This window comes from Diorhabda sublineata, chromosome 2 (genome assembly GCF_026230105.1).
Source record: "Diorhabda sublineata isolate icDioSubl1.1 chromosome 2, icDioSubl1.1, whole genome shotgun sequence".
NCBI classification, from domain to species: domain Eukaryota; kingdom Metazoa; phylum Arthropoda; class Insecta; order Coleoptera; family Chrysomelidae; genus Diorhabda; species Diorhabda sublineata.
The window spans coordinates 5585032-5605691 of NC_079475.1; the positions used below are offsets into that span (position 1 = coordinate 5585032).

General features: G+C 33.1%; 1 protein-coding gene across 4 annotated transcripts in view; it reads right to left on the reverse strand.

The window, feature by feature from the left end:
- The window catches only part of LOC130453038 (monocarboxylate transporter 3-like), a 43369-nt gene that overhangs the window by 9630 nt on the left and 13079 nt on the right, over positions 1 to 20660 (reverse strand). For 2 of the 4 annotated variants that reach the window (XM_056792624.1, XM_056792626.1), the window contains 2 exons: positions 6858 to 8177; positions 682 to 889 (listed from right to left, as the gene is read on the reverse strand). In XM_056792624.1, coding sequence (XP_056648602.1) covers positions 682 to 889; positions 6858 to 8177 — 1528 coding nt within the window. Of the gene's footprint in view, positions 1 to 681; positions 890 to 6857; positions 8178 to 13629; positions 13770 to 20177; positions 20292 to 20660 lie in introns of those variants that run through there. The other 2 variants (XM_056792625.1, XM_056792627.1) reach the window with 2 other exon arrangements.

Below are 20660 nucleotides of genomic sequence, written 5' to 3' on the forward strand. Positions count from 1 at the left end.
GAAATTTTATAAAACATGTGATAATTGCGAAAAATTTTACCGATAGAATGATCCAAAATTCAGATAGTAAACAAATCCAAAGTATTTCAATGTCGCTAATAAAATTTTAAATTAGCAAATAAATAACCACCGGACAAGATAAAACTAAGTAAACATAAACTAAAAACGTTTATTCGAAATAATCAAAATAAAAAGGATGTAAACGATGACATGATAATTTTTTTAATTATTATTACACTCGCCTATAATTATTCATGGTATTTTGGAATAAAGTTAATTAGCGCTTTAACAAAAACCCAAATAATAATTCGAATATACGTTCATTATATACATATACAGTATGTATCAAAATGGATGTGTATAAGAGATGAAACATAAAGGGAAAGATGTATTCAAATTAACATCCTCTATATAAAAGTTACTTCATATCAAAAAGATTGTGCCTAAACTATCTTTAATAAATTGTTAACGACTTGAAAATTTTTAAATTTATTTCCTATTTTTTGCTTTGATTAGTCGGGAAATTGGCAAATCATCCAAAGGACTAACGTCAAAACGACTTTGGATGATTCTATATTCGTTTAGCTGCTTTTAATAATGGTCTTGGAAATTCGATGACGTTAGTACTAATGCACTTCTCAGTTTTTCAAAAAAATGTTTTAAAGAAATTTGAATACCTACGTGTGCCATCATCATCTCCTTTAATTTGAGGTATGCTCAGAATGCTCTGCCTGTAATTAGTCAAAGACTTTTGAGATTTGTATTCTGGTAAATTGAGCACTGATCCGGAATAGAAGATGTCCTTTCTAGACATAGGCCTAACCATTTGTCGTTCTCTTTTACTATTTATTGATAATTTTGATGTATAAGCTAAACTTTCCACGTCGACCTGAAACGTAAAAAGTACATTTCACAGTCGAACTACAAACTTAACCTAAAAAAACGTTCATCCAAAGTAAATCATCAATATTATTGGTCCTCTAGAATTTTACTTTACTCTTTAAGTACCCACTCAAGTCCACAAAAATGTAAATTAAAATAAAAAATCAATCGACAAGGGATTAAGCAAAGTTTAATTATTAGTTAGTTATAGAAATTAAAAATTAAGTTGAAATGTATTAGCATCGAATCCAGTCAGATTTTGAAAGTGATGAACAAGGAAAAAACATTTGGTATGTACCTTCCGTTTTGTCCTATTTTTTAAGCGATGCTTTTCCCTTTAATTTTTCCAAACTCTCGCGGGGCGCCTCTTAAGAGGATATCGACACGATTTTTGGGGAACAGAGGCAACAAGGGTGGTAGCCATTCACAATCTCTATAATCACGCTGTTACGTCCTTTGACTAGTATTAGTTATAGTTTAGGAAAAATTAACTTATTCTGACAGAATAAGTTGAATAACTTGAGAAACTATACCAAGGGAATGGACACCTGAAGGTTTAGCCAGTTCTCCCAAAAATTTAATATTACGGAACTTTAGAGCAATAATCTTGGAAACGTATGAAATAAAAGACGAAGATCTCTGGCAGCGGGAGACATCCCTCAGATTGAACTTTCAGGAGTGAATAGATAACGTAAAAATGATGTGATATAAAAAAAAATTTTTCATGCGATATCTCGTTTCTGAGTTATAGGCGTTTAAAGCTGCGAAATATAATTTATATTTAAGTATATTCCTTATTATACCTTCGAACATTATCAAATTTTTATGGATGATTACGTATATCCATATAGTGAGTTGGACGGAATAAATGATTCTACACTACTATTACTAACTTTTACAGGGACAACCTGTACAATCTAATGATAGCAGAAATGAATTTTTCAACAAAAGGTTTTTTAACAAAAGGTTAATCTTTATTTAACTCGATAGAATTTATGGTTCAGGAGATATGTAGATATTTATATCGTTATACAGCTCTTCCGTCAAAGGATTTGCTCAGATTTCCTTGAAAGATCTGCTTTGAAAGAGACCTGATTTGAGTCGATGGAAGCGGTAAAAACGACAAAGCTCCTAAAGGCCCTCACCAAAGAAGACTTCCAGCACTACTTCGATCAATAAAAAACATATGGAAAGTTGTGAGGCATCTCGCCAGTCGTGAGTTTGAGTGGGATCCTGACGATGTAGAAATCTCGTGCGTTTGTTTTTTGACTTTCATCATAGAAATTTTGATTTTTATGAAATGTACAGTATGGATATTTAAGTAATCATAATAGTTTCTTGCTTGCTGGCAGAAGAAGAAGAGAAAGAGCATAAGCTGGCCAGAAAGCCTTCAATTTGGGTTCATAAAATCAATCAGAAAAGACAGGAGTATTGAGAATATCACACATTATTCCCTGATTGCTGATGACTCCAGATTTTTTTCAATACTTCCGCATGACTAGCATCAAGTTTCGTACGGAGAGAAAGAAGGGGGCGCGCATATTCCAGGTATTGTGCGATGCGAATTTGTGCTCACAGATCCATTTGAATTAAGCCAAGGACACATTTTTGGCACGTGCCGTGTTAACACGCATTAACACGTGTTATATAAATATCTATTACGTTATTTTAAACAGATCTATGCATAATATTGTGATGTCACAGACCGAAAACACGCTTTAACACGTCATAGCGCGCGTTTTTTAATATCTACGTTGGTCAGATTTTCGTCAGAAGTGTTACAAAGTGTTGTAGGTTATATTTACCACCCGTGCCGACTTTGTTCTGAGCATGGCTGAAAAGTGTTTCCTTAACTATATTGGTTTCCGAAATATATCTATAATTATCTTCATGTTAATTCAGGTACAATTTATAGAAGAGGTACGAAAGTATGAGTTTTTATACAAATTTCGAAATAAGGACTACCGAGACCAACGAAAACGACAATCTCAAACCAATACTTATGTTTCAGAAAATACTCAAGGAAATTCCTTTTCCAATACGTTAATTAATTTTACAAATTAATAAAATGTTAATCTATTTTTCCCAAAATATTATGTCTAGTTTTATAATAATTTTATACTCGGTTGTATTTAAGAAAATATAATATTGTATTTTGTTGTTTTCTACCTTAAATATATTAAAAGTCGTAGCTCTAGAGATATTGTTTCTCTAAAGTTTGTATTTTGCTTCTTTAATTCACTTTCTAGTTAATTGTAAGCCACGTCGAATTCCTCATTGCCAATTTTGGGCCACAGAACATAATATTCACCACATTCGTGCCCCAGTTGGTTTATTTGATGAACCCAGTACTCCCTGGATTCATATTGTCGCACAAGCAATACTGCAGTAACCGCAACCATTTCCTCTTCTTCATCCAACCAATCTATCTCTTCTTGTAGGTGCTCCGGAGGATTGTGTATTGTGTAAACCTGAAGGTCGAGGATACTACTTAACAAGTTAAAAACATGAAAATATCGCCTGGCACACACACACGTTTTATAACACACATATGTGTCCGGCCTATCTGATAAGTCGCATTCTAACGTATCGTGTTGACACGTATTAAAAATGTGTCCTTAGCTTTAATGTTTTTAATTACACTTGGAAAATCCGATCCATCCGATGACAAGTGCGTGACTACAGACAACAGAAATATTTCTAATTGAACTGCATACTGTCGAACATCGGGATACTAAAATATGGAGAAAATTGGAATGTAGAAAAATTTTGTTGGTTAGTCTACAACTTATCAAATGAAAAAAAAACTATTCTCTTCTGGAGTCTGCAGAAGAGCATTCCGAGATTCTGCTTTATAACGTCACAGTGGATGTTTAAGATAGCTACAAAATAATGAATCCATTGTATTTAATTCAGGAGAACGTAGTGGCCATACAAATGGACCTCCCCGACTAATCCGCCTATTAGGAAAAATAATCGAAGTATCGCTGACCATTCAAGTTATTACAAAAAGCAATATGGACCTATTAAATTAATGTCCACTGTTTTCATCTTATCAAAAATTATGGAAATTAATAAAACAGTCTCGTGTGAAATCAGCTTCTACAAAAAGTCTCTTTTTGGCGAACGATTCCCTTAGTATGTACAACGATGTATAAATATACATATCTCCAAAACCATAAATTTTATCGAGTTAAACGACGAGTATATTTTTGATAAAAAATCGATTGAAAACATCATTTTTGCTATTCCTAGAATCTACAGGTTGTCCCTGTAAAAGTTACGGATTGTTAACCAGCCGCTCCTGGTGTTCAGATAGTAGTTGAGGTAAAATTGAAAATGAATGTGGACTTTGTTCTGATCCCACTCTATCGGTGATAAATTCCCCTTTTTAGTATTCACATTAACCGACATGTGCAGTTAATAACGAATTTCCTAGAATAATTTATTCATTAATTTTCATTGTTTTCAAACTCGAACAAAACTGGCAAAAAGCCATTTCGCTGATGGGAAATGAATCATACAAAGTTATCGTTTAGTAAAATTCCGTCGTTATCAGAAAACGGTCTAAATATTTTATTTGCATTTTTATTTTTTCAGAAACGAGCCAATTCTAACCTTACAATTTAATATCACCTCGTTTTATTATTATTTTTTCATTTAATATTGAACGGGATATTTGAATAAGATGGCGGATGTCCACTCATGACGCCCCTTCCGTTCCAAAATCGATTTTGCTTATCTAGTCAGAAAAGACTTAATAATAATAAAATTTAAAAATTTCATTTTTTTTATTACTTTGAAATGTCCTAGGGAAAAAAATGGTCTAGATGAAGTAGGCCTAAAATTTTGTGCTCGCATTTCGGGATCGTTTTTAATTTCTTCACCCTACCCGGTGATTGAGAACCTATTTACATTGCCCAAATTTTTCTGGTATTTCTCCAATTATTTCCATATAATTTCATAGTCTTCTTCTATTACACCTTCCAATATATAATAATACAGGGTGTTTTAATTTGATTTCTTTCGCAAAATTTCAGATTATTGACGCCGGGGAGGTTTTCAAAGCATATAATGTTTTTCAACAACATTTGGGTCAAAGATTTATTGGTTTTTATATACAAAATACCCACCTTAGGTCAAATATGCGTTAAAAAGAACAAGATTTAAGCTTGTGAACCTGTTAAATAAAAAGCGGCGCGCGTCCTGAACAAACTGACAGAAAAAGACTTCCTGCACTATTTCGAACAATGGAAGATTCGTATGGGGCGGGATATACAAGGGCCGTTTTTTTTCAACCACCGATCGCTCCGTACAGGGAGAAAAAAGCGGGCATGCGCTGTAGGCTACTGCGAAGCTCCGCAGTAGCAAAAAGCACTTGTTGACTAAACTACTTCAGTTTGAGTGACTGCTATGCCATAATACGTTAACAAATGAAAATTCAAAATGTTTGAAGAAAAACGTAACAACTCGAATGGCGTGTTACAAGTTGAGCCTGATGGACCATCAGGGGTCCACGGGAGACTCGACGGGGGTCCATGAAAATGTATTTGATTTCGATAGTGGAGAATTAATTGGCTTGACTTCTCCTATCGATATAGGCGGATAATATTTTAAGAAATTCGGGTAAAAACTAGCTTATTCCATATTCAGTATAACGCGTCGAAACTTACAGTGTCGCGCCGGGCCGTATGGGAAATTTTTTTTTCATGTCAAAGCATCATTTTCACGTACTCACTCCCGAATTTTTTGTATCCCGGAAAACCCAGTATAATATACAGTACTTTTCATAAAAAAAAATATGCAACACTACATAGGGTGTCCCACGACGATTTAAAACTATCTGTATATGGCAAAAGTCTTTTTAACTAAAATATTTTCAAAAATAGCCGACTGTAACTTTGTTATTTTAAGTGGAACACCCTATATATTATTACATTTTTGAAATCTACGTAAAATTTTACTATACTTTTTGTCTAAAAACTTTTTTAGAAAAATGCACAATTTTTGAGTTATTAATTTTTTTGTAAAAAATTTGACCGCTGCAGACCATTATAAATTATTTTTTTTTACGAGGATATTCTTAAAGGTTTGAAAATGGTTTCTGTTCTGTTGCTTTCAGCAAGGTCAGACGTATTTGAATTTATTTTAAAGAATTTTTCATTTTATACAGGGTGTATATAAAAATAGTTCAAAGTTTAAATTTGAACTAAAAGTATACATAAAAAATTAAAACTTGTTTAAAAATACAATAATAATTTAAAACCTCAAATATCTCGGAAACGACTAAAAGTTGGAATAGGATTAGTAAATACAATTTGATTTTTTTACAGACTTTGAAAGAAAAAGAAAAATACTTTTTTATTTCTTACTGCTTGTATCAACGGGTCAAAATAAAATTTAGACTACACCTGCATCTCTATAAATTTACAGAAAAATTTAATATCTGGATAACGGTTTATAAATTACACATGAATTTGCCTTATTTTTTACCCCTGAATGCATTAAAATAGAAAAAAATGTGGTTCTATTTAAAAAAATAAAGAAATTTGATATTTATGAAGTTAAACTTTGAACACTTCTTATACACACCCTGTATAAAATGAAACATTTTTCAACATAAATTCAAATACGACTGACCTTGCTAAAAGCAGCCGAACAGAAACCATTTTCATAACTTTAAGGGTGTCCTCGTAAAAAAATAATTTATGAGGGTCTGCAACGGCCAATTTTTTTACAAAAAAATTAATAACTCAAAAAATATGCATTTTTCGAAAAAAGTTTTTAGACAAAAGTATACTAAAATTTTACTTAAATTTCAAAAATGTTTTAATATACAGGGTGTTCCATTTAAAATAACAAAGTTACAATCGACTTCCGGTAGAAATATTTTAGTTAAAAAGATTTAGTTATTTTTCTGCATGGCTTTTTCGTAACATTGATGAACTCTGTATATTTAAATAAGATAAACTTACCTCGCTGGCGTTATTCCTGATAAAAGAACCAGTGGAATCGTTCCTTTTCTTCCTCATATCACCATTGGAGCTATTAACCGCGTTCCTGGAAGAAGATTTAATAGGTACTAACGTGGGTTTGAATTTTTCCCCGAAGGACGTTTTTCTCATCCTATCGAAAGTAGGCACCGAACCATTTTTCGGAATACCTTGAACGTGAGTACTAAAAGCGGGCTGACTAGCATTCCTAGGCATTATTTTCGTATTCCTCTGTACATCACTATTATCGGAATCCCTTCTAATCCTTGTAATCTGCGCTGGTTCCGCCGTAGGACTTTCCAATTTCACTTTAACCCCTTTAATTTCGTTAGTACTTTCCCTCGGACTAGGCGTACCGGAACTACCGCTATGTTCGGTTACTTTAGCTTCGGCAATAGTCGGTAAAGTAGGAACCGTCGGAATCGGCGTCATATTACTACCGGCTGCTAATTGATCCAACGCCAAACTAGAATGCACCCCTGGGTCCCTATTAATCGGCTGTTTCATCCTCTTCTCCATCGAACCATCAGGAAGTTGAACCATGAAATAAGATCCTCCAATGCTACCTCTCTCCATCGCTAATTTACGTTCTTCCGCCATTCTTTGTAACAACGGTTTCTCCCCACTATCTTTGGGGTATTCTAAAGGTCTCATTAGAGCTCCGAATAGGATACAATTGAGTATTAGTCCTGCTAATATCAAATTAGCTCCTTTCCAACCGTATTCCTCTAATAGCATAGTAGCTAAAGGTGCAAAAGTAAAAGTACCGACTCCAGATCCGCAAACAGCTATCCCGGTAGCTAGAGACCTCTTAGTTTCGAAGTAATAACCGACGCAAACCACCGCAGGTAAATATATCAAACCGAAACCGATACCACCGATGAAACCGTAAGTCAACATCAACCAATTCACCGTAGGACTGAATATAGATAAAACGAAAGCAATCGTAGAAATTATACTACCCGATATACAAACAGCCCTACAACCGAATTTATTGGTTAGAGCACTGACCAACGGACCGGCGCTTAGATACATTCCCGATAACAGAGATCCCACCCAAGCTGTTCTTCCCTTGGTTTCCCCGTAGAAGAATACTATGTCGGAAAGGAAGATACCGAAAGTGTAGGCGATTCCGTCGACGACCATGTTACACATAAACGAAGCGAACACCACAACCCAACCGTATCCTCCATCCGGAGGTGGAGGGAGATCGTGGTAATAACAATATTCGTCTTCGTAATCATCTTCTTGTTGTTCGGCGGTTAAGCGCGCAGCTTCTTCGCATGCCACTTCACTGTCGGTCTGAAAAAAGAAAAAGAAAAACGTTCTTTTAGCCCATTGTCAACTTATTTTCTACCGTTTCTAATATCATCAGTACAAATTAGAATCGAAAGGAATGTACAGAAAGGAAATGTTGTTACTAAACTACTACTAGACACAATTCGTATCCCGGTGTTTTCTGTAGATCGAGAAGTCAAGAGATAACCAATTTACATCAAATTGGAATGACAAAGACAGGGTCCAACAAGTGAGGATACTTAACTCTGACCAATCATCGAGAGAAGGAAAGAAGGAAATGTAACAAAATAAAACACAACAGAGAAATATATCAATGCATGTACTGGAGAAAGACAAAAACACAAACCAACAAATAACTTTTGTTTGAAAACTTTTTTATTTAGCTAGCTGGTCTAGATTTTTATGTGCTGAATCCAAATCTGGCCTTAGTTTTTTTGTATCACCCATAGTTTCCAAGCAATATGTATTGTATTATAATCTAATACCCCTACGGTATATAGGGAAATCAAAGAAACACTATGTTACATCATAAAAATACAGGGTTTACTTGTCAACTGGAATTTGTCTATATTTCCATTCCCTTTTTTCTTTGAAACTTCTTGTGAAACTTTTTTTGCGATGATTCGCTTGTTGAACTTCCCGATGAAGTGACCAACAATAATCCCCCATCATGTTGATGTTCCAGTGGCCCTAATAACGTTTTTCCATCACTTTAACATTCTGGTGAAAACGCTCACCTTGCTCCTGACTAACATTTCCTAAATTGTCCGGGAAGTAATCGAGGTGGATGTTAAAAAAGTGAACTTTCAGGCTAATCAAAGCATATTGGCAACAATAGACTTATATTCTGGGTCTTTTTCATTTCCCAAGAGCTTGGTGACAACTTACTTGAAGGATACCCATGGTTCTTTTTCATTTGAGGTCATTGTGGATTCGAAGTTAACGTCAAACATCATTTTTCTAATATCAGATCCGGTAAAGACGCCTTCTTTCAATTTAGCTTCTGAAATGTGTGGAAATTTCTGATAGAGATATTTGAAACAAGGCCCGTCTTTAGGCAAAGCCTTTACAAACTGTTTCATGAGGCCTAACTTATTATTTAGTCGTGGTAGGAGCACGTTTTTTGGGTCTACAAGGTTTTTGCGTACAATGTTCTTTTTTGCACCAATTTTGATTCCTAGCTCTACTGTTCCATTCATACTGAAAACATGGAAACTTGGTAAAACCACCTTACTGACCAAGGAGCATGTACTAACTTTCAAATCACCACATAACATCCAACCATGTGCAGAATAACCTATTTTATTTAACACTATTTCCAAATTTTCGTATCTCTCTTTTATATGTATAGAATGACCGACAGATACAGAAGCATACACGTGTAGTAAAACAGCCTTCAAACTATTTTTGAATCAATAAACAGCCTTTTTTCTTCTTTTTTGTACTCAATTCCAAGCTCATTAGACCAAGAATGTCTGAGCAGTACAGAAAATATCACGCTCTTGTTCAAAATACTTTGAAAATTGCTATTCTCTCTTCCTATACACATGAACGCTAGTTCCGGCCGCCAACAAGTTCTTTTCTTTTAGCCTAGAGCTAACTAAACAGCTTTTTCTTTCGTTAAGCCCAGATCTCTAACTAAGTCGTTAAGCTCGACCTGAGTAAACAATTTAGGCTCTACATTTTCTGTAACACATTGTAATTCTTCATCTTTCTTCAGTAGAAAGGGTATAGATTACTAACAACCCGATTGGGTTTAAAGTTATTTTCAGTATTAAGGGATGTATCTGGACTGGTTTGGTAGAGTTTATGTCTGTGAGTGGAAATATAAATGATTTAATGACTTAAACGTCGTCATTTCAACGTTTACTGGTATTGTTTGCATAAATTGATAAAATGAAATATTAAAAATGAATATTTACAAAAAAATCAATATAGTTTACCTCGCAATAAATCCCGAGTTTATGAAAAACGGAAAAAATGGAAACAATAAAAAAATTTACTTACATTTCTAACTTCATATAAAGTTACTATTTGCAAATATAAATCTTTATCGATATTTTCCGCATGAACTTTCATAAATCGTTGACAGATAATAAGAATGACGTTATTATGTCCGCAATGACGTTGTGTATCATTCAATGTCAAAATTTGAGGTTATGACAACGGCTATATCTAAACGAACATAACCAATAATTTACATACGATTGGGATCACTTTAGAGAAAAAATTCTTAATGATTCGCATATTTGGATTAGATATTTGATAATGAATATTTTCAATTCTAGCTAAAATAAAAATATATAATTTATTCACTTTCTCCGATATTTTACCTTACCAGTTTATCGTTTTTATCAACAGTTGTCATACTACAAATTCATCCTGTATAAATCCTGTGACAGTACGTCCAATCCCTAAATCTTGTAAATGTTCAAGATTGTTCAATTTTTTACTTAAATTTGACCCACCTATAGTTTTTTTTCGGATAATTTCCATAAAAAAGGAGCTATCAATTATTTTCATACTTAAAATTCACCTTATATAAATCCAGTTATAGTACAAGTACAGTATATATTAAAAATATTTCGCTTTGTTTGCTATATCACCTAAATTTGAGCCACTATGTATTTTTTGGATAATTTCCATAATAAAGTACCGTTATGTTTTTATGAAACTCAAGGTAGAAAGTATAAATTCCCTAAATATTCACTGTTAATTTTAAATTTGAGCCTCCTCTTAGTTTCTCTTAAATCATTTGTATAATAATGGAATTATCGACCGGTTCCATACTAAAACCATGTATAAATCCTGCGATAATACGAACCATAAATCTCATCAATAACACGTTAATTCATTTTCCACTTAAATGTGTCCTGCCTTGTAGTTTTTTTCATTAATTTATATACTAAAGAAATTATCAAACGTCGCCATACTTAAAACTCACCATGTATAAATCCTCCGATATTACGAAGCCTAAACCTTATAAATATTTCCACCCTTTAAGAATTCTGTCATAGTACAAACCCTAAATTTCTAAATTGCTCACGTTCATCAACTTTTTTACTGGAATTTTAGTCACCCGGTAAGTGTTTATTAATAATTTCGGTAATGAAAAAATGATCGATCGTCAGCATACTAAAAACTCACCCTGTATAAATCCTGTGTCCATACAAAGACTAAATCTCCTTATTATTCAGGTTTATTCACTTTTTCACTTGAATTTGACCCGCCCTGTAGTTTTTTTTGTAAAATTTCCATAAAAAAAGAATTATGAAACCTTTTCACCCTATAAACTCGCCCTTTATTAATCCTGTCATAAGACAAACCCCAAATTTCCTAATTGCTTACGTTTATCAACTTTTTTACTGGAATGTGACCCACCCTGTAGGTTTTTATCGGTAATTTTGTAATAAAAGAATTATCGATGGTTGTCACACTAAACACTCACCCTGTAAAAATCCTGTGATAATACGAACCCTAAATCATGATCACTTATCACGATTGTTTGTTAAATTTCAAATCACACTCGCTATTATTATAAATATTTGCTGAACCGACAAGTAATTTACAACAATAATTTATATTTATCGTTTAGTCAACAATCAGTGAAATATTTTTGTCCAATTGACTATAATCTAATTACTTTATAAACACATTACGAATACATATTATTTAACACAACAATCATTTACCATACATTTTTTATAAAAAACTAATGCGTAGTTAGTTCAAAAATTAAATGATTAAATGATTAAAGCAAACTCATTATTTTCTATTAACCTTTGATTTAATTCGAAACCGAGATAAAAAAATATGCAAACTAAACGTATTTAGTAAATACACACATATACAAAACTGTTGTACCTTCCCCGTAAAACGTACAACAAAAATCGTATCAAATTCTTTTGTATAGAAATTAATACGAAGGAGTTGCCGTTTTTATTTCAAAACCATCAAACGCCATCTTCTCGCGTCTCCGTCAACCCAGGAACTATGGTGATAATACTTCTAGTTGAGGGGTTCTGATTGTTCCGTGCGTTCTTTGTCTATTACATTAACAGGTCAGACAGCCGTATGCATTCCTTGGACATAGAATTCTTTCCGGCAAAGTAGCAAGCATTTGTCACCATCTTATCTTGTGCAGCATCTCCTAGACGTTATTATGCTGCCAACAGTCTTTTCTAGTTCTGCTCTCAAATCCCTCCACCAGTTACACAAAAAGAACTTTTGTTCGTCATCATCCGGCTGTATAATCAAAAGTCTATACCTTCCAATCCGGAACTGAGTCCCCGACCTTCTTTTCGGTCCACGAAAAGATCTTTTATTAGTCGTCGTATCCATTTACCTGATTTTTCTTCTGTCTACCGTTGTTACTACGTTTGTATTGTTATAGCAAGGTTGCCGCATCTTTTCGTCTTATATCTGAGCTGCTACCTTCTTACGCTCGAGAACCAGGAAGTCCACGCGAATCACATCAGTTATTACTAGGACAGTCCAGAAGGAGCTTGTAATCCCCAGCGCACCTTGTCTATTCATTATCGTTTTTTGCAGTATTTCTTTATCATCAAGGCCTCTGACCGGATCTTCGCTCCATACAGAAGAATCGATTAGGTCGTCGTCATCAGCAACCTTAGTTTCCCCGGTCTTGGTCCGTTCATGGATGCGGACCTTTCGTCTGCCTGGTGAACCGTTTCCAGTATAAGTAGTTAAAAAAAACATCGTATCCAAGGTCATCTCCAGGTGTCTATTCCGATCCCCATGGATAGTCTGATTTGTATTCGTTTCCTTGTGAGAAAAGTCAGCTCAGACCGTTCGGTAATCACCATTACCACATTATTAGACGCCGAGAATCAACTGCAGTCTAAGCAAGTTATGGTATAGACCATTCTATAGATCAGGTTCCAGTATTGACCCTTGAGCGACGCATTACTCGGTCGTCTGGTAGGTTATTTCTGTTTATCAGTTAATCCTCCACAACTTGGATCAAATAGTCTGAGATCTCGAAGCGCCTCTATGATGTCTATTTACCCGGTCGAGTTGAAAGCGTTCCGTATGTCTAATACTGCTTAGATCACGATAGGTCGCGCAGCGTGAAAATGTCTGTTCAGTTCCAAGAAAGAGTGGGTTGATCTGATTGCTGGTAGACCGTTTCTGAAGCGTAGCTGCAGGTCTGAAAGGTCTTGTAGCTTGTCTGTTAAGTCTCGTAATGTCTCATCAAGTTAATAGACTTCGTTGCCTATGATTACCGTGGTGGTCCGTATTGAATTCGTTCCAATTGGTGAAATGGTCAATAAGGATTACTACTTGATGGTATTGAGGAGTCTACGTGAAACTATTAGTCTTAAACAGCAATGCAGACGATAATGAAGATTTGTACTTTTTTATTAATCTGAATTAAATTTAATCGTCGTAATATTTATAGAGTAGAAAAAAAATTTAAATAATGATTACTTACTTTAATCCTTATCGACTGTATCGCTTTATCAATCATTTTCTTTATGATAAAATAGAACAATTTTAACATCTAAGTGTAATTTGTCACGATTTACTTGCATTTTTCAAGCAAATCAACCATTTTATAACGAAATATACTTCCTGGAAAATATTAAATTTTGAGTCTAGATATTTTTTTATTGGTACGTATAGGCCAAGCAAAAGAAAGCGTTAGAAAATTTATTTAATTTACATCATTTTGATAACAATGATAAGCACGGGATGTTAATAACGTAAAATCAAATTTTGAATTGTACATTTTTAATTTTTGCACTAAAATCAAGCGCTCCATGCTACTCAAATAGCCAAATGGCCTTGAATACACGCTAAAGGCTATGGAATGTATGTCCAAGCTAACGTGGGAGTGTAAACAAACTCTAAAAGCACAGGCAGAAAAAAAGTATCTCTATAGTAACTACCAGATCACGAGAGTATATCAGGAAGGAAGCAGACACCCTTATGAAATACCACATCAGAAACCAAATGAACGGATGGCTAAAGAATTATATGGAGTCTTAATGGAAAAACACTCTACAGATGTAGACCTTATGGACAGTAAGTTCAAATAATTCGTAATTTTTGGTATTTATTGATATTTTTTTTCATTTACTAGATCTTGCAGTAATAAGTGCGTGGGTAATTTATAGAAAAAAAACACCTTGAGAAAAATCTACTCACAATGAGCCAATCAATAAATGGAGTAGCCTTTGTTCTTTATAATAGAGCAACCAGTAAAGAAACAAAACGAATTCGTCTAAGCACCCTTGGGAATTAATTGCAATCAAAAAGGAAAAAAGGTTTCTCCAGCTCCTCCACAAGATATAAGAATAGATGGTGCTAAACATTGGCCAACAGTGGGTGGGTCACTCCGGTGCAAATATCTTAAATGTAAAGGGTATTCGACAATTTCTTGTGAAGTCAATTTGTGTCTAAATAAAAATAATAATTGTTTTGTTTAATGATCATCAAAAATACCCAATTATATCCTCTTCTAGTTCTATTTAGTACCAAGCTAATGATCGAACTTTGCATGATGATGGAAATTTCCATCATATTGTTTTTTGCTAAAGTTATACTATAAATATTTAAGATTTTTTTTACCACTTTTCCTTTAATTTCGAACATGAACTATATCACCTTGATTTATAACACCAATAAAAAATAAACCATGCAAAGAAGGGTTAACTAAAGAACGAAACTGTATATTAGTCTTATCCTATTTTAGAGGAGAAGGTCCTGCTGCTATAGTTTGATTATAAGGCACGTGCTGAACTGCTACGCAAAAACAATCGAACCTCTGGCAAATTTCCATTCCAAGTTGGAAAGAATTCACTGAATAAATAGAGATCACTTGTTTCGATTTACATTTTTGTCTTTACAATCAGAGTTAGCTTGCATGTTGTAGTCAAAATAGTGAAAATTATGATACAAATTACAAAAATGTCTACACCTTACCATGAATTAAATAAAACTCTAATTCCCATAGTCATTTCAAACCAACTTGATTAGAATTGTTTTTCTTTTCAATTACGATGCCTAGAAGACAGCCAAAACACATAAGTGTAATAATGTAAGAAAGATAGAAACCCAGAAGTTGGCATTAGAGTCGCTGCTAGAGATGTTCGAGGTCCCAGATCGATAATACAAAGATTTTCACGAAATGAAAACTTAAGAGCCTGAACAACTAGTAAAAACTAAACTTTGGAGGAAAACTGTGTTATGAAATGAAATAGAAAAAGAATTGATCCGATATATCAAAGCAAAGTATTACGGACTTACAAGAAAAGATGTTCAAAGAATGGCTTACAATTTAGCTCCAAGAAACGGTATTTAGCATCCTTTCAAAAATGATGTAGCCGGACGCTCTTGGTTGGACGGATTTTTACATCGTCACAGAAATGTCTCGTCAACGCGAAGACCAACTGGCACGTCTTTTGCTAGGGCGCTAGGATTCAATAAAATAAATGTACAAGAGTTCTTCAACCTTTTGGAAGCTGAATACGACGAAAATAAGTTTCCACCTCATCGAATCTTCAATGTCGACGGAACAGGTCTTTCTATTGTTCAAAGCAAAGTTATTGGCAGAAAAGGAAAAAGACAAATAGCATCGCTGACATCAGCTGAGCGCTGATCATTAATAACGTTTATTGTAGCCATGAGTGCAGGAGGACAATATGTCCCACCGATGATTATTTCTCCTAAAAAAAATAGAAATGGCCAGCTTATGAGAGGTGCGCCACCTGGATCAGTATATGCAGTTCACCCAACCTAACCTAACCAACCGCTGAATCTCCGGTATTGTTGGTACTAGACGGACACACTCGGAACGTACATGTGATAAGGCTAGCCAGAGATAATCACATCCCCACCAAAGCTACTCACAAATTACAGCTTTTAGACAAAACAAGACTTATTATAGCGAAAAGATCAGTTCCGCCCAGGCAGTGCAAGTAATAGCAGAGACACGCCGCCAATAGATCTAATGGTGGTTGAAAGGTATTTCTTATACAAAGTAGAAAGCAAGACGATAAGGAAAAGGAAAATGGCACTAGAAAGGACAATCAAAAAATGGCAGGAAAGAGGGCAAGATGAAAAAACAAAGGCCAAATGGACCAGAAGAGTAATAGCGGATATTGAGAAATAGGTCCAAAGTGAATTCAAAATTATTCAAATTATTTTTTCACACAATTTTTAACGGGGCACGGCTCATTGCGTACTTTTACAAAAATGAGTGTGCCAGATGGGAAGAAGAGAGGAGAAAAATATAACAGGGAAAACGATGGAAAGCAGTGAAGCTAGGAATAATGTTTTTAACCATTTGGTAAAGATAATGATGAGAAAAGTCGAAAACAGAAAACGTGAAAGGGGGATGGAATAGACCAACAAGAGGAGAGAGCAGGAGAGAGCTGATGTAAGGGGGTAAAACCTCAATTCGACTCTTCCTTGCGTGCGGAAGAGGTTTGGTGAGGTGAGAGTCCCCATACGAAGCCACGGCCTTGCACAGCCGGCTGTGAGGAAACATGAGTGTTTCCACACCACCTCCAAAGTAAAAACAAGCTAACCAACTTAATTTTTCTATATTTCAAATTTTTTCTTATGTAACACAATGTTCGACAGTATACAGTTCAATTGAAATGTTTGATTGTGTAAGTCTTTTCAATAAATAATTACAATTTATGTTAATTTTCTTCAGAATGTATCTTTACGGTGAACGGAAGAAATCTACAATTCTTCTATACCATAAATTTTATCGAGTTTTTTACATGAAGTCCCGGAAGACCCTGTATGCAGAGTAAACCAACTCGAATGATGACGTAATTCTTTTTAATATCCAGGATATTAATTAGTATACTTCATGTAAATTAAAAACTTTTGGTCGCGTAAACGAGACCCCATCCATAAAACAGATACATCATTCAAAATTAGTATCAAAAGCTCTCCTTTCATGAAACGTGTCACAAAAATCCATGAATCGGTATATCATGTTTTCCGCTAAGAAATAGGAAAACTGTAATTTTTTGAGTTATATTGATAAGTCATCAAAAAATAGAGAAAACGCCCACAATCTCAAATCAAACCTTGAAATAGTTTGCCCACAGACGTCATATTCAATCACGTGATTTTAAAAGCGTTTTAATGACATTTTAAGGTTAATTTGACAGTTTTAACCGCGAAACAAAGACACGTAAATTGTCGGTGCTTTCTGTTTACTTTTTGTTGGTCTCCATCCCTAATTTTTTTTTATCACAACAATGACAGATCTTTTCAATGTATAAATATGTACTTTACGAAGACTCCTTCCTTCATGCGGATACCTATTTCCCGATCCATGATTTTCTTATACTTTTTTTTTCTTATTAATTTTTTTCTTGTTGCTGCTAAATTGTCTGATTTTATGTATTTTCTGATTGAAAATTAGTTTTTAAAGCGAGTGAATCGTCAATTTTAAACCTGTTTTTTCTATAAAAAGAGACCTTAAATAATAATTTTTTTTTAAATTTCCTGTCTTTTTGTCAATACTGCAATTGCGAGAGTTATTACTGTTTTAATTATTATTATTTTTCATCTTAAATGATATGTAAATTATCATATAACCGATTTTCCACAAATTTTCTGTTACTTGGCCTAACGACATGTCAATAATTTCATGTCAATTCAATAAATAAAGTCTATATTAAGCCTTTTTCAGCGTAAATATACCTATATGAACTGGCAACGCTGTAGTAATTCAAAATAGACGCCTATGTGCGAAGGTTTGTACAAAAATGTTGCAATTATATGTACCAATAAATCAGCTGTATATCAGAAATATTATATCGTTTTACTAAATGTAATTCGATAAAATCATACTGGACATTTTCGTACGTAAGTTTGGTCATAAATATTTATTTCCAACCATCTCTGATGGAGAAATAAATTTGGCAACATTCTAGCCTTCGAGAAACTGTGGTATGGGTCATTCCGACTAACGTGACTTGAAACGTGTGCCATTTTGTTTCATTAGTGTATAGAAAAATTGATTATTTCGAGTGCTTTTTTATTGAGAAAAATATCTTTTAGCAATAAAAAAAAGCGAAAGTAAAATCCCACTACTACTAATAATAGTTTTAATGTAATGTTTGTTACTCTAGTCAATATGGCGGCTGATTATGACGTCATCCCGAAATAACCTATTCATTATCGATAGAATCAATTACAGCATTGCCATGTTTATGGTATAAATAAATTTTATGTGTAATAAATATCTAATTTAACAAATATGTTATTTTTGGTAATTCGTTTGTATAATATGTAGATAAAAAAATAGTAAGGGCCTATTTTGACAGCCTACACAAACAAAGATAGATTAAGAAAGTGCTGACGCCATCAACTGTCTTTTTCACTGTAAAATTATGATGAATTACTGCCAAATGTCCTTTTTACGTTACTGTAATGTTTTGTGTCCCATATAACTTTTTTTAACATCTTACAGTAAGTTATATGATTTAACTTCATTATTTATTTGTTTTTTCTTCTTATTCATAACTTATTAGTTGTTTTATATAATTAATAGAAATAAAACCAATTTTTATTACTTAACCTCACTTCGCTTGTTTTCTTATTAATTTAGATTCAAGTAGATAACACTTTTTACACGTTTAGTAATAGATTTCAACTTATTTTATATGAAAACATAGTAGAAAACATTCATTTCATTAGTTTTAGTAACTATAATTGACAACAACAAAAATTTTCATTCATATAAACTATTTTTAGTACAAACCAGTACTACCAACTTGTTTTATGATGTCATATTTTTTACAGTCTATTTTGCTGGTTTGTTTGTTGCATAGAAATAAAATGGAATATTAGAATAGCGTATTTTGAGTCCGAAATTGCAATAAACAAAATCATTTTTGTGAAATAATGCTTATTTCAATAATATTTACAAAAAAAGGTTTACAGGTGCGCACTAGATAACTGTTTGTAAGTCCTAACCTAAAAATTGTAACGAGAATCTAAATGATTACTAACCTAAAAACTATTTTAACTGGGACGAGATTCTAAATGACTCTTCACCTGGAAATTCTAACAAAAAACCTATTTTGATTGAGGTGAGAGTCAAAATAACTCCCAACTTGAATTCCTGAAATTCCAATCTGAATGATTCCTAACCTAAGAATTATTTTGATTGAAACGAGAATTATGACTTCTAACCTGCAAACTTAACTGATATATGATACTTATAATGATTGAACATTCAACTTTTTTGATTATTCTAAATGGAAGAAATAAATATTGTCCACAAAACGGGCGTATCACTACCAAAGGCAGTAGCATTATTAATGGGAATTTCAAAGTTCAAAGGATTTATACACTTTCTGATATACAGTGGATCAATTGATCATATCATTAGAGATTTATATACGGAAATATGACTGAAATGTTGAAACAGAATATTTTGTTTGTAACTTCCCGATAAAAATTGAGATTAAACCTTCAAATATGTATAATTTTATAAAAATTCAAATTACATATAAAAAAAATCGAATTAAAACGATTAAAATGAAGTTTCTACACAAAGAATGGATCAAAAAGACATCTGCATCGACATATATTACTAAAAAAACAACTAATAAACAGGAATCCAAAAATAGGGCTTTTGAAACAATTTTTTGTTGTCAAGTGTGTACATGTAATTTTAATATTACCAGGTATCTTACTTATATACACATCAAATTTCTTATAGATGAAACTTTTTATAAGATAATTTCACTTTTTATACTTTATTTTAAAATAAATTGTTGAAGATCTTATGACTTTGTTAAATAAAAGTAAGTATATTAATTAGCATCTATCATATTGCAGTAAATATTTTTTTAAATATGGCATTTACACGATATTTTGTAAAAACTGTAAAGATATGTGTACTAAAGAAGTTTACAATTTATAATAATCATAAATTTTAAAGTCAGTTTTAACAGAAAGCTTCATACAAAATAAACGAATAATTTAGACAACTTTTATTACCTTTTTTATATTAAAATTCCAGTTAACAAGCACAAATATTGAAAGTACAATGTATAATAAATTAGTGAACTAACTTATTAATTTCTTATTTCATAGACTATAAAAAAAACAAATTGAAACATCCTTGACATTGACAATACTGACGTTTCAACATGTGATTTGGTACATATATTCGAGAGTTACTTTCATAGAAGGATTTGACATAAAAATTGATACTAATCCACTTCAAAAAAATAAATTAGACTCAAACCCATATATTTTCCAAGAAATAATTAATAAATTATACTCAAGTATCGAAGTATTTCATCTTTTGTTGAATAAATAGAGAAATATTGGCTGTATAACCGACTAAAACGAGAAGCCGTGGTTACTAGAATAAGTAGTTAAACGTTTCTAAATTATTCTTGAAATAATTATGATAATGAAGTAGTTTTTAAAAATTAATCAAACCTTAGTGTACGACTTAAATAAATACGGATTTAC